The 13,585-nt window shown below is 45.0% G+C and overlaps 1 protein-coding gene across 2 annotated transcripts in view; it reads left to right on the top strand.

Annotated features, from left to right (window-relative positions):
- Nucleotides 1-3,798: 3,798 nt before the first annotated feature.
- LOC135388335 (uncharacterized) overlaps nt 3,799-13,585 on the top strand; it is an 83,921-nt gene continuing 74,134 nt past the window's right edge. Inside the window, exons 1-2 of one of the 2 annotated variants that reach the window (XM_064617825.1) lie at nt 3,799-3,935; nt 7,070-11,916. In XM_064617825.1, coding sequence (XP_064473895.1) covers nt 11,829-11,916 — 88 coding nt within the window. In that variant the 5' untranslated portion in view covers nt 3,799-3,935; nt 7,070-11,828. Of the gene's footprint in view, nt 11,917-13,585 lie in introns of both variants that reach the window. The other variant, XM_064617824.1, reaches the window with a different exon arrangement.

Raw genomic sequence — 13,585 nt, 5'->3', positions numbered from 1 at the left:
ACTGGAGGTCGTGGATAAAACCAGCTAGTTGTGAGAAATTTTTACGGAAGCCATGCTGGCAAAGGGAAAAGTAAGCATTTGACTCTGGGAAGTTGATTACCTGCGAATATATAATGTGTTCCATGATTTTGCAGGGGACGCTGGTAACGGAGATTGGTCTATAGTTCAACGGTGAATGAGTGACACCGCTTTTATGCACTGGTATTATCATTCCCCGACGCCAGTCTTCTGGCAGAACTGAACTATTAAGTAGGAAGGGAGTTGCCTCAGGAGAGAAGCCGCCGATATTTCGAACAGAGACTGTTCTTTTTCTGGACACCGTCCTCATCATTGGCATGGTATATAAAGGGTTAGGTGTGACGTGTTTAAAGGTTCATGCGAATTGTCCCTTTAAACCATGCCAATGATGAGGACGGTGCCCTGAAGAAGAACAGTCTCTGTTCGGAATATCGGCGGCTTCTGTCCTGAGGCAACTCCCTTCCTACATCTGTACCGGTTCGCTGGATTTCTACCAATCTATGAACTATTAAGTGATTGTTGGAATATTGCAGCAAGAAATCTGCTCGAGTGAGCCTTTGTGTTTTTAAGAATTTTGCTGTTTATTCCATCGAAACCAGCAGAGGAGGAAACCTTGATGGAAGAGATAATCTTTTCAATGCCAGCAGGAGATATCGCTATCGGTGACATGCTATTGAAGATGGATGTGGGAGGCGCGGCAGGGGGAGTTGTGTCGTCGTTGGTGAACACGCTTGCAAATGCGTTATTGAAGATAAGAGAACATTGGTTATCTCTAACAAAATTACCATCACGATCTTTCAGTTGGATGTTTGCCGATGGAGATTTTGGGTTTATAGCTTTGTAGAATGCTTTGGGGTTGTGCTTCAAGAGGTTAACGAGGCCCTCGCTATAGAACATGCGTTTTGAAGAAGTCACCAATGATTTTTATTTCCAGGCGCACTCTTGATATTTTAGCAGTGATGATGCACACTTACAGCGCTTAGCAAGCCTGTACAGACGTTTCTTTTTACGGGCGAGCAGTTTGATTTCATGATTGTACCATGGGGCATGACAATGTGTCTTGATGATAATGGAGGGTATATAGGCTTCAATAAGTGCATTAATCTTGGATTTGTATAAATACCAGTTTTCCTCGACTGTCCGTACATCAAAATTAGCGAGAAAGTTAGCCAAGTAATTGGATAATTCAGAATTTATTTGGTCGTAGTTACCCTTATCGTATAATCTTATGCGTTTGCACACGAGGAACGACGGGGCACGCTGGGGACAGATATTGTAAAGTGTAGTACTTTGTGATCACTCAAGGCGCATGGAGAAAATACAGAACCTACTATATCTGAGTCGTTAGTGAGGATTAGGTCTAGGATGTTTGACGAGGTGGGAGTTACACGGGTGGGTTCATGAACCACCTGATGAAGGTCAAACACATGACACAAATCAATGAAAGAACGTTTTTCACTGCCAGAGGCTGAGGTGGATCTCCAATTAATTGAGGGGTAGTTGAAATCACCAAGAGGAATAACCTTTGAATTTGGGAATTTGTGAAATATATGATGTAGTGATTTGTGTAATTCTGAGATGAATGCATTGCTTGAGGGAGGTCGATAGCATGCACCAACTACTAACCTACACGTGACGCAGTCAATCAATACCCACGTTACTTCGATAGGAAATGTACAATGAACAGCATATGATTTAAAACAGTTTTTAACGACGAGTCAAACACCACCTCCTCGTCTATTTACGCGATCACAGCGATAGAAGGTAAAGCCAGTACACTCTGGTAACAGCTCACTGTCTCTTATATCTGGCGATAACCAAGTTTCAGTAAGTGCAACAGGGTCACATTTACAGGATTGCAACAAACTACACAAATCCTTACGCTTTGGAATCAAACTGCGGACATTACAAAACAACAACAACAGATAAAGCATGTGCGGTAGTACAGTGGTGGCAAACAGAACAGATCAGCTATGGTGTACGTTCAACAACCTGTTTTAAACATTAGGAAGGGAGTTGCCTCAGGACAGAAGCCGCCGATATTTCGAACAGAGTTTTAAACATTGTTTTTCAAGCAACCTGTTTTAAAGCATTAAAAGTGAAGATTTAGTACACATGCACGACACAACTGCTCTGCACCTCCGTTCTCATCAAACAAGTAGCTCAAAGTAAAAGTCGGAAGCACAATCGTGCCGTAAAGGTTACGGCAAAATCGGAAGTAGTTGGCGCCTTCAGTAACCTAACTACTGTAGTTAACTACTTAAAATAGTAGTTTAACTAGTAGTTGCCACTACATTTCTGCAAGTAGTTGATAACTACTTTTTAACTACAATCAGGTAGTTTAACTAGTAGTTTAACTACATGTAGTTAACTACTGGCCATCACTGGATGCAAGTGTCTCGGACGTAGCCAAACACAGATTGCGATGTTTTCACATCCCTGAATGCTGCCATCAGGCTTACACTATGAACTGTAGAAACATCCACTAGCTGCAATAACATTAGAATAACGCTGTCATGTGGGAGTGTTACGTTACTCCTGCATAATACTGGCGACAATTAGCACAGCAACAACACACCAATCTTTTTTTCTAGAGTACGCGTACTATTGCGTCAGGTTGCTGCAATCATTGTAATAATTTGTGTACATTAGTAGCCGGTGTGACTATGACGTTACAATCGGCGGCGAGGCCAGGTGTTCGCGATGATGTTTACTGTGACAACTGATATTTTTCATCGCAGCGTAGCTGTGACCACGCAAGATTGTCACTACCTCCGTTACTGGTTCCTGCCCTTGTTCCTGATCGAATGTGGTAGGCACGGCGTCAATCTTCAGCCGCTTCTGTTTCTGCCGTAGCCCGAGCCGAACTTGCAATACATCTTCATCAAAATAGGCGTCGTCGGCGAAATGACAGGAACAGACGCGTGAAACATTCAATCCTTGGGCCACACCACAGTAGTGGCTGGCGATCGCTGCCTCCCACTTTCGTTTCGTTTCGCCATTGCGAGGTCGGTGAAATGTAAGCCCGGGATTCGCGTTATAAGTCTTTCTGCACCCGACCACGTAGCACGTAGGTTTCCTGGCTGTGACATCACACGTCAACGGCGTGAAATCCTAGGCCACACGCTGTGGTTCAAAGTACTTCAAAGCAAACGCGACAAGACAACAAGAAAAAAGGTCAGACGCACGCTCAGACACACACAGAATCTGCGGCGGGTAGGAGCGCCTCCTGATGGTTGGTTTATCCGAGTGACGTCATCCAGTGTCGGCGCCTTGCGGGGATTGCCGTGCGCGCCGGAAGCGCGAACATTTAAAAATCGTTTCTTAGTCAACCAAGTGGATTTGTGCGGAGAAAATTTGCCAGCGTACATTATGAACGACAGGGAACATGACCATAATAGTTCCGGAACACGCTTCCGGATGCGACTATCCCTTTAAGTTAACGTAGAACACGGGCTGCTGTTAACGCGGAGGGAGCCGCATCAATGCTGGCAGATCTGCTAATAACGCACTTTAGGACACGGAACTTCACATAGCCTCCGGGTAGGCACCAAGATGTCCTGGCTGATTACAGTTTGAATGAATTTGTACGTTCGTGTAACATGCATGTGCCGAACTTTGTAATCACTCATTTCAATTTTAACTACAATTTACGTGCACTGTTTCGCAGCTCTTGCGGTTAACTAGGTACAAGAACGCTGTACCAACCCATCGCCATCAAAATCTGACTTTATTAAGCGTGCCCCTCAGGAGCGTGAGCACGAGATTAGCAGTTGCTAAGTGTTTTTCTCCTACCAGCCTGCTCGCATATGCCGTAGATGTCTTTACATTTCCAGCCATATCATGAATACGGATCCTTGGTGCAGCTGATGGTAATTGCAGTTCGCTAAGGATCGTGAAGGACGTACGTGTAACTTGTGAGTATTAGGATGTCGTTTAGCGGTGTCGAGGGAAGTCATTTCTTCGACGGATCTATTTGAAATATTGGCAGCTAGTCAATTTTGCAGTCCCCAAGTAATAGCGCTTTACTGAGTGGGGATATTGTTGGGATTATGTTTCCGAAACTCGTCCATCGGGTTACGCATTTATTGTATGGGTGTAGTTCCGCTGACGGGCTTACGGGCTAATGCGCGGGAGTGAAAGAAGACCATATACCGAATCGAGAAATATAAAAATAGTACATAACCTTTTTATATGCATTTAAAAACACAATCGGCTGTACTTCTACGGCAGGAAGAACATATCCTGGCTAAACCTACCGGATTTTGGGGGTGTCATCCTGTGAAAGTCACAGAAGAGTTCAATCATATCATATACATTAGGTTAGCACCTCAGTGGTTTATAGTCCAGGCCATGTACGCACAGATTGGGGGTGTCCGCCCCCTCCCGGGATCACGTTCTAGGCGGTGCTGACCTCAGATTCTGCCGCCCTGCCTACTGTAAAAAAAAAGGCTCGCATTTTGCTCTCGGGTGTACTTTTCGACGAATCGGCTGTACTTTTGCAACGATCCCGCAGCGGTCGGATACGCGTACAATTAGCGGGAGTATGGAAACGTCATTGTTGCAAGACGATACGCTTCAATACGGACGTTACAAAATTAATATCTGCTTTTGAAAAGCAGAACAGGGTTATTAGGAGAGTTAAAGCTCCTAGGCCCACCTGTGATGTAAAATAGAAAACTGCATGCCAAGCAAGGATTTTACAATGAGAAATAGGCGTGTTTTGAGTGTAGGTGTCTGGAATACAGCATTTAATATTGAAATGTGCACAGAAATACTGGAAATTATTGGCAGAGGGACGAATGCATCACAGGAAAAGTGGTGTTTTTAGATGGGGAGGCTTCACGACAAAAGACACATTCTGTACATTATTTTACGTATAATGTTCATGCATCACAAATGGCACGTCAAATTCAGTTTTACATATATGGAACACGTTAGGATTGCAACATCCGTTGTGACTGAAGTTAGGTCGGTCAGGTGAACTCGTATTCCATGTGTCAAGAGGGCCCACGTAGACTGTGCATCCGTCGTGACTGAGGTCGGGCGAATACGTATTCCATGTGTCGAGAGGGCCCACGTAGACTGTGCATCCGTCGTGACTGAGGTTAGGTTAGGTCAGGTGAATACGTATTCCATGTGTCGAGAGGGCCCACGCAGGCTATGCATCCGTCGTGACTGAGGTTAGGCTAGGTCAGGCGAATACGTATTCCATGTGTCGAGAGGGCCCGCTCAGGCTGTGCATCCGTCGTGACTGAGGTTAGGCTAGGTCAGGCGAATACGTATTCCATGTGTCGAGAGGGCCCGCTCAGGCTGTGCATCCGTCGTGACTGAGGTTAGGTTAGGTCAGGCGAATACGTATTCCATGTGTCGAGAGGGCCCACACACGCTGTGCATGCGTCGTGACTGAGGCGAGGCTAGGTTAGGTCAGGTGAATGCGTATTCCACGTGTCGAGAGGGCCAACGCAGACTGTGCATCCGTCGTGACTGAGGTTAGGTTAGGTCAGGAGAGTACGTATTTCATGTGTCGAGAGAGCCCGCGTTGACTGTGCATCGATCGTGACTGAGGTTGGGTTAGGTCATGCGGATACGTATTCCATGTGTCAAGAGGGCCCACGTAGACAGTGCATCCGTCGTGACTGAGGTTAGGTTAGGTCAGAAAAATACATATTGCTTGTGTCAAAAGGGCTCATGTACACTGTCTCCGTCGTGACTGAGGTTAGGTTAGGTCAGGTGAATACGTATGCTGTGTATCGAGAGGGCTCTATGTCAGAGTATTGGGCATCAAAATCTGCGACTGTATGCAAGATACCGTTCTTTGCGTGTCGGTGAGGATGCGGCCCAACCTGAACACGTTGATGTTCGTGGTTTTGGAATGGAGCACATGCGAAGTGTCGTCTGCTACACGTGTTTACGTCCTTTGGCGAAATCGGTGTTTAATCATAGTTTCTTCCTATAATGTTACGCGTCATTTGTAATAGATTTACGTTTTAATTACATAAAAAACGTTGAAAACTGAAAGAATTGAGTTTTACATTTTTGAGTTTGTGTCATACTTTGGCCGTTTTGGTTCCGTGGGAATGGTGGCGCTGAAGTAGTAGGATAGGGGTTAGAGATAGATCACGATAATTATCCGTTTTGGAAAGAGATAGAATTGGAAAAAATTTCGTAGCAAAATTCACGAATTTTGCAAATGGATGATAATTTTTCGTTTCTAAAATTGCATGTAGACACCCGACGGATATCTTATTTCTGTGTATTTCATGATTTTGGTTTTGTTTTTGTGGTTTTCTTGCTATTTTTTGTCTCTAGAAGCTGCGGGGTTGATGCTAAAGTTTTTCCGAGTTTTCGAGGTTAGTATCTCAGTGAGTTATAGTCGAGGCCATGTACGCACAGATAGGGGGTGTCCGCCTCCTCCCCGGGTCACGTTCGAGGCGGTGCTGACCGCAGATTCTGCCGCCCTGCCTACTGTCAAAAATTGCGAATCATATTGAAGAAACTCGCGGCAAAATTTGTATAAGTTTCACATGGCATTCCGCGTCCATCCTTGTTTCATCCGTTACTCTCTGTTCTTTCTGTTAAAATCATTCGTTCTTTTCTGGTTATTTCTCCTTGGTGAAGAAGGTCATAAGCCCGTCTACGAAACTAGAACCAATTTTATCCTCGGAATTGGACTCGTACGTGTTCAAGGCCTTAGGTAGCGCTTTCGCCACTAAGCATCAAATTATCGTCTTCATTATAAAAATTAAAACGATATCTAGATGTGGTGTATCGCGCATTCGAAAGACCGATGATGAGATATTGCTGTAGCCCTGCATTATCATTTGCCAGCCTTGCACCCCCAGCATAAATGTGATACATGCTTCAGATCACGTAAGTCTGGACTATGCAGAGAAAATTGCACCAACGGATGGTGGTGTTCATGGAGCTGCTTGCCGTAGTCAGCCATGCTCAGGCAGGCAATGTCACGACTGTCACATGGGGTAGCGTGCGTCCTATAGATACTCACAGGGAACTGTGCCAACATTTGCCTTAAAGCATCTCAACCCAGGGAAAACACCCAGAGAGCACAGCCGGCGCCCGGATTTGAACCGGGGCCACCTCCAGTCCTCGGCCCTGAATACCATCATCGTAACCACTAGGCCACGGGAGCTGATGAATCACCCATAGATTGAGAAGTTACCCGTCAAAAGGAACTCGTTACAAGTTAAGTTACCATGTGCAAAATATAACTAAGTTAATAACGAAGTTCGTCAGCCTGAAATGTAACTTGCAGTTACTGAGTTACTTAAAAAAAAGAACAAGTTACTTCCAAGTTACTTCGGACACAAAATAGCATTACGCAGGTGCAGCGCGCGTGAGCAGTTGAGTTAGACCTTCAGTTGCCTGCGGAGGAGTGCAACAAGCTTAGATCGTTTTCGTTTATGTCCAACAATAGACCTCTCCCTGTTTGTAAACAAATGACGTCATAGTGTTCGACAGCGCCAGAAATTTGGTAGAATTGAACTGCGCTCGAAGCTAGAGGTGAACAAGGTCGCGCCCGAAAGCCACGCTCTTGATGGGATTACGATATGGTACTTTAAAGGGACGCGACCCTCGGTCCTGCTTTTCTTTCAGAGGGAGGCAGCGAACAAATGCCCGTTCGTGGAACCCAGCCCTCTCTTTCAGATTTGTTTCGGTTTCAGTCTGTCTGCCAATGTCATGATGAATCTTCTGTGGTAGAGGTCTATTCGAACGCTTTGCATCTTACTCCCTGTGGGCGCACAATGGTTCAGCTTCATTTCATTGGCAGCGGTTCTTACTTCCTGAATAAAATACTGTCATTGATTGAACATCACGTTTCATAGCAAAAAATGCCATGAAGGAACCGGAGAGAAAGCAAGAAAATATGTGGACGTGAGTGGAAAGCGAGTTAAAAGTAACTTGGAACTTAACATAAGTTACTTTGGCAAAGTTACCTGAAAAAGGAACGAGTTCCACTGAAAGTTACCACGGCGCAAAAGTACCGAGTTAAGTTACAAGTTACCAAAAAAGGGAACTTAGTTACAGTAATGAGTTACTTGTAACGAGTTACCTCGAACTCCGGAATCACCGTGACATATGATCAGCAGGACATAGGCTTTTAGCATTAAGTATCAATAAGGCCAGTAGGAAAAGTCGTTGTGTCATTGGGGAACCGAAGACGTGGGGTCCTCCGAATTCGCCTAAAACCGATCAGAGCCGTTTTCGAAAGGGTCAAACAACCTACTCAGAAAATAGTTCACCTCGAGGAGTGTCTGATGAACCGAGTCTCGCGTACAAAAAGGCCAAGCGGTAGCACCTCGCCAAAAGGAAAGAGGTGCCTGAGGAGAATAGGACTGCATCCCGCGAGGGTATTTGCAAATATGTGGAGCGCGACGAGATGTCATTTGGAGCGATTGGTATCGGAGTCACTATAGAGGGACAAGGTGAAGGAGCTGGGGAAACACGCGACTCCGGTTCCTAATGCTGTTCAAAAGGGTCATGTCATATACTTTGGTATGGTGTCATCCCCCCCCCCCCACCCTAAATGAAAATCCAGGGAACATTCCTGCCATGTGCTGTTTATCCATGGAAGTTTTCCATGGGAGCGAGAATGCAAGGTATGATAAGCCGAACTAGCTGTTGTAATACGTTATTTAGTTTCAGCACAGGATGACAGGTGAACACTTAAACGAAGTGGAGCTGACGTGTAGTGGAGAGGAGTGGTGCACATTACTTCACAGTATATTTTCCAGATATGCTTGTTCTCGTCCATGGTACCAACTTTGACACGCAGTACCTTGAAGGTAATATCTTCTGGTAGTAACATTGTAGCGCAGTGATTGCTCGTGCACTGCAGCTTGTCAGTAAACGCACTAACACGATAAGGTAATAACGGTGCTTGCTTTAGCGTCAGACATGTGAACGGTGAGCTGTATTAGATGTTACGTCACCACGTCTGGTAAGTGCCTCGTCACTATACAGCATTCCGGGGTAAGTAATCAGACAGCGCTTTGCTATTCTTCCAGGACAGTTTTAGTCTACTGCTTTACTTGTTTTTGTTTCTTTTTTTTTTCTTTCTTTTTTTCAGTCATGCTGTGCTCTTGCTTCTGCTTCAAAGTCACTTCTGTACAAAATTTTCCTAATAAACGATTCCAAACAAACGTCTCTGACGTAGTTATCCTATCACATTACATCACTAATACTTTCACTCGTGGAAACCATTGCGCGATAGCTTTTAGTGCTAAACATCATTTTCAGAGCCTCTGACTCCAATTTTCTGTGTGCATAATGCTGTGTTGGGCCGCATACCCACATGCGGGCAATGCCTGCGGTATAACGCGAACCCGGCGCGGTAAACCCTTGCCGCGAGCATTTATATGTCAAAGGGTCCAACGTGGTGGAGGGTACAACGAGCTGGAGGATCCAACGCTGCATCCTTCCGCTCGTTGTATAGTTTGACACGTTGGATCTTTCAGCACGTTTGGACCCTCCTGCTCGTTGTATACTCCAACACGATGGATCTCTCAGCACGTCTGGATCCTTTACCTCTTTGGAAACTTCTTCACGCGTCCCCCTATACTTTGCGGGAAAGATTAATACCGCAATCGCCGCCGGCGATGAAATTCCCCGCCCAATATCCTGAAATAGTTGTTTTTGTTAATACCGCAATAAACACATGGCCAAGAAACATTGCGCGCGTGCGGTTGGGGACTATATGCATCGGTTGTATGCACATCACTGCGAACGGAAAGCGCGGATACGCACGGAGCCGTAAATCAAAATGAATGGTAGCATTCGTGTGTGTTATTCATACCTGGCTGAATGTCATTAAATTACAAGGAATGTAATTGAGGAATGCCATTGCACAGCCATTACTGCCAGCCAGCCTAATGGCCACGATATGTTTATATTCGTTTTAATGCAGCTACTTTTAACTGCTCCACCACGTCATGGTTTTTTGCGCATTATGTTCCTGTTGTGTATATTATTTATTGTGCCCCCCCCCCCCCCCCAATTAAGGCTCTACTTCTCACTTTACTTTTATGGAGTTCTCCGTCAGCAGTTAGTCAGAGCTGGAGTAGCAATACTTCCAGCGAGTTTCCTCGCTGGTCAGTGAAATGACGATTCCATGATAGCGTGCGCCGCTTAGAACCGAAGCCGTGGCCCGTCGTCATACTGTCTTTGATATCTTGCCGGACATTCGTGTCACAATCTGAAAAGCGGACGTCAACGGCCGACAACGCTTCGTCGTATGCCTGACGGGGCCGCTTTCGACTTCGTCGAATTTCTGTCCGAATTTGATACAAAAACCTGTTGCCCAGAACTTGAGAAGCTGTGGCATCCTCTTGTGGTGTGCAGCTGTGCGGTGTCCTCGGATTGTCAGGGTCCGTAACCAACACCCAGTTCTCAACATATGATTTGGGCAACCGGGCATCGCTCTCTTTCCTCCCTGGCAGATTTGCTGGCCTTGTAGCATGCTATGCACCGATAGTAGCTGATTGAAAAGTCTCTCGGATGCTTTGATTTGAACGAAAACTCCAGTATAGAATTCGTCCATCTCCTGCATTGGTACTTAATGATGTCGTGGGTCCTATTGTGGGAGGGCTAATACGTCGGGGCACTCCAGTTGGAATTCATACAGAAACGGTAGATGCGCACAAGCCGACCACCACAACCAAATTAAGCAGAAGGGCAGTGGTCGTAAGGTGTTTAGCCGATGAATCGTCTTCAAACAATGAAGTCGACGCGTGTGACCTGCGTAGGTGGCATGTAAGACATTCGGGAGGAAATACTCCAAAGGGCAGAGGGGCCGACATTGTGAAGAATTATTGAACTCTAAAAGGTATAGGCTCTCGCATGGCCTGGCACTAACGATGCCTATCTCATGAGGGACGAAACCTCTAAGTAAATTTTGTTACGTTGTGTCGGAGCTCTCAACTTTACCATTTATTATTGTTGTTCTCTATCATTGGATCCTTCGTCTCGCATTGTATCCTTCCTCCCGCTGGATCCTTGTTCCCGTTGGATCTTCCGTCCCTGCTTGGACCCAAGTTTAGGTTGAATACTTGTTCACGGTGTCACGTGACCCGATTGGATCCTCCTTCTCGTTGGACCGTTACGATCGTTGGACCCTCGAGCCACAAGCGGCAGCGAGCTAGACTAGAAGGTCGAGTATCGCCCCTGGCGATGGAACTCCCCACTCATCATCATTTAAATAAAGTTCTTGTTGTTATTGTCTTGCCGCGGGGTGGGAAAAAGCCGCTATTCGTTGATAGCGCAACGCACGATTTTTAGCGGTATGCTACACATTTTGGACCAATCGGACGCGGTCCAGCGGAGACGGCATGAATGCACACGGCATGCTGAAGGCGATTCCGCACGTCGCATCTCTGCCGCATGTGGGTACGGGCCCTTACGAGACGTTCGCAGGGAGATAGGACAGAAATATCAAATCACACGAACTCCTATACAATGCCCGCTTGTCGGGATTTAATTACTTAACTACTGAAAACGTACGTTTTGGGAGTAATGCACAGGCAAAAAATATCCGCTATATTAACAAGGGTTCAAGCTTGTTTAAGCATTGACCGTCATTTCCGATGTCAATATCTCAGATTACCTAATTCTCGTCGAGTAAATATTACGTGCGCTCCGTTTGCAATGGAGTGTGTTACGCACAGCACAAGGTGCCAGAGGTTCTACGCGATTACCGCATCTGTTGCCATGCAAAGGTGTATAATCTATCTGTCTTCTCAGATACAGGCTACAGGGGCACAAGTAAAAAGTTAACGACTCTGAGTTCCACGATGCTATCAGCCATCACCGGAGTAAACCCGCATACAGCCATTACGGACAAGACAATCAGTGTGCCCTACAGAACGATACGCCCACGTCGTAAGTCACCAAACGAATATACCCAAGTAGCACAGTGTACTGAAGGTCGAGTGCAATAGGGGTGGCCGGTATGTGTTTTATAAATGTTCTTTAGTTTCACAAGTCTGATCAAGCCCTTCCACCTACCCGTCCACCCCTATTGCACTCGACTTTCAGTACATTGTGCTGCTTGGGTGTACTACGTATTATATTTCCTGGTTTCAACAATATTTCTATACTATGTAAATACAGACAGTTAACAGTCTATACCAGAGCAGTAAAGTAATAGCTCATTAATTCCTTATCGAGTAATACACTACTGTAGCTACCGCTGTGGCGTCGCTCATGATCTCAGTTGTCTCGCGACGTAAACACCCAATTATAAAAAATAAAACACTACTGTAGCTGTAATGCAAATACATTTTCCTGTATCCTTTACTCAAGGCAGAGTTACCTTCTGCGTGGTTTAACAATTCTGTTGTAAATTTCTGTGGTATCGCCTCTTTCCAAAGGCTGAGTCTTTTCTGCTGGGATCAGGTTTTTCATTTTTCAGCTGCACCTGTTTCAGCATTCATTTAAAACATGGCCTACTCAACAAGGTTAACAACAAAGTTCATTTCACTGTGACTGTTCAATTCCACACTGGTCAACCTCAACCAATTTCACTGTTAGAAAATGTTCTACCTTTCAGGGTATAAATGGCTTGTCCCAGGGCGCATACCTTTTGAGATATAAACACTATACCTCGTTCGAGGTATAGTAACTTTACACCTCCCTGAAGCTATATGATTTGCACATCAGGGTATAACATATATCCTCACTTTGAGGTATATTTTTTAAACCCGGGGTGTAATCTTTGCAAACGGGAATGCTCGATTTATTTCAGCGCTATGTCAGAGTGGCACTTTCCTAATCCAGCTCGAAAGGAAATCGGAACGAAAGAATATTTAATAGTGAGCGACACGTGCCTTAATAACCGCGAGAAGGAAAATAAGGAAGAAAATACCTGGACACGCACGCATAAACTCATATTCACAAAGAGCAGGTGTAAAAAGGAAAGGAGAGCTCGTGCAGATTACGCAAAAAGCAGCTTTGGTGGAGAACAGACACTCGTACAATTGATCGCAAAATATGGGTCCGCCTTCGTCACACGTAAATTTGGTCATTTTAGGAACAAATAGCACGCTGCTATAACTCGCTTCCTATCAAATAAGATACAACTGTATTACTGACTGTGTTTCTTAAATAAGTTACTGCATAACTGAGATCATCACAAATTAATCAGATCATTAACCAGATAATCAATTACAGATCATCACACCACAGGTTCAAAGCTAGAGCTATACAAAATATAGAAGGTATAAACGTAAGAGAGAAGCGCCGTATTATACCCTCAACTGGAAGGTATAGCGGCGATTTGTACCTTTCACATTGTTTAAACGGAGTATAGATGTTGGTGATGAGGGATAAATATGGTAGTTTAGCCCTGATTTATACCTTCGTTATATCTCTGCCATACCTTTTCTTAGAAGAGTGCATGTAGTCTTTTTAACATATTAGTTCGTAAGTTTGTTTTAATATGTGGTATTCATGGCACCAATTTAGTAATGAGTATAATGCCTGGTGCTAGATGCCTGCTCATATAAAATCTGCGTTAGACGAGCATGATTGGGGAAGCTCGAGCTTGTGC

The sequence above is a fragment of the Ornithodoros turicata genome, chromosome 3 (assembly GCF_037126465.1).
Source record: "Ornithodoros turicata isolate Travis chromosome 3, ASM3712646v1, whole genome shotgun sequence".
In the NCBI taxonomy this organism is placed as follows: domain Eukaryota; kingdom Metazoa; phylum Arthropoda; class Arachnida; order Ixodida; family Argasidae; genus Ornithodoros; species Ornithodoros turicata.
This window is presented reverse-complemented; position numbering and strand designations above follow the sequence as displayed.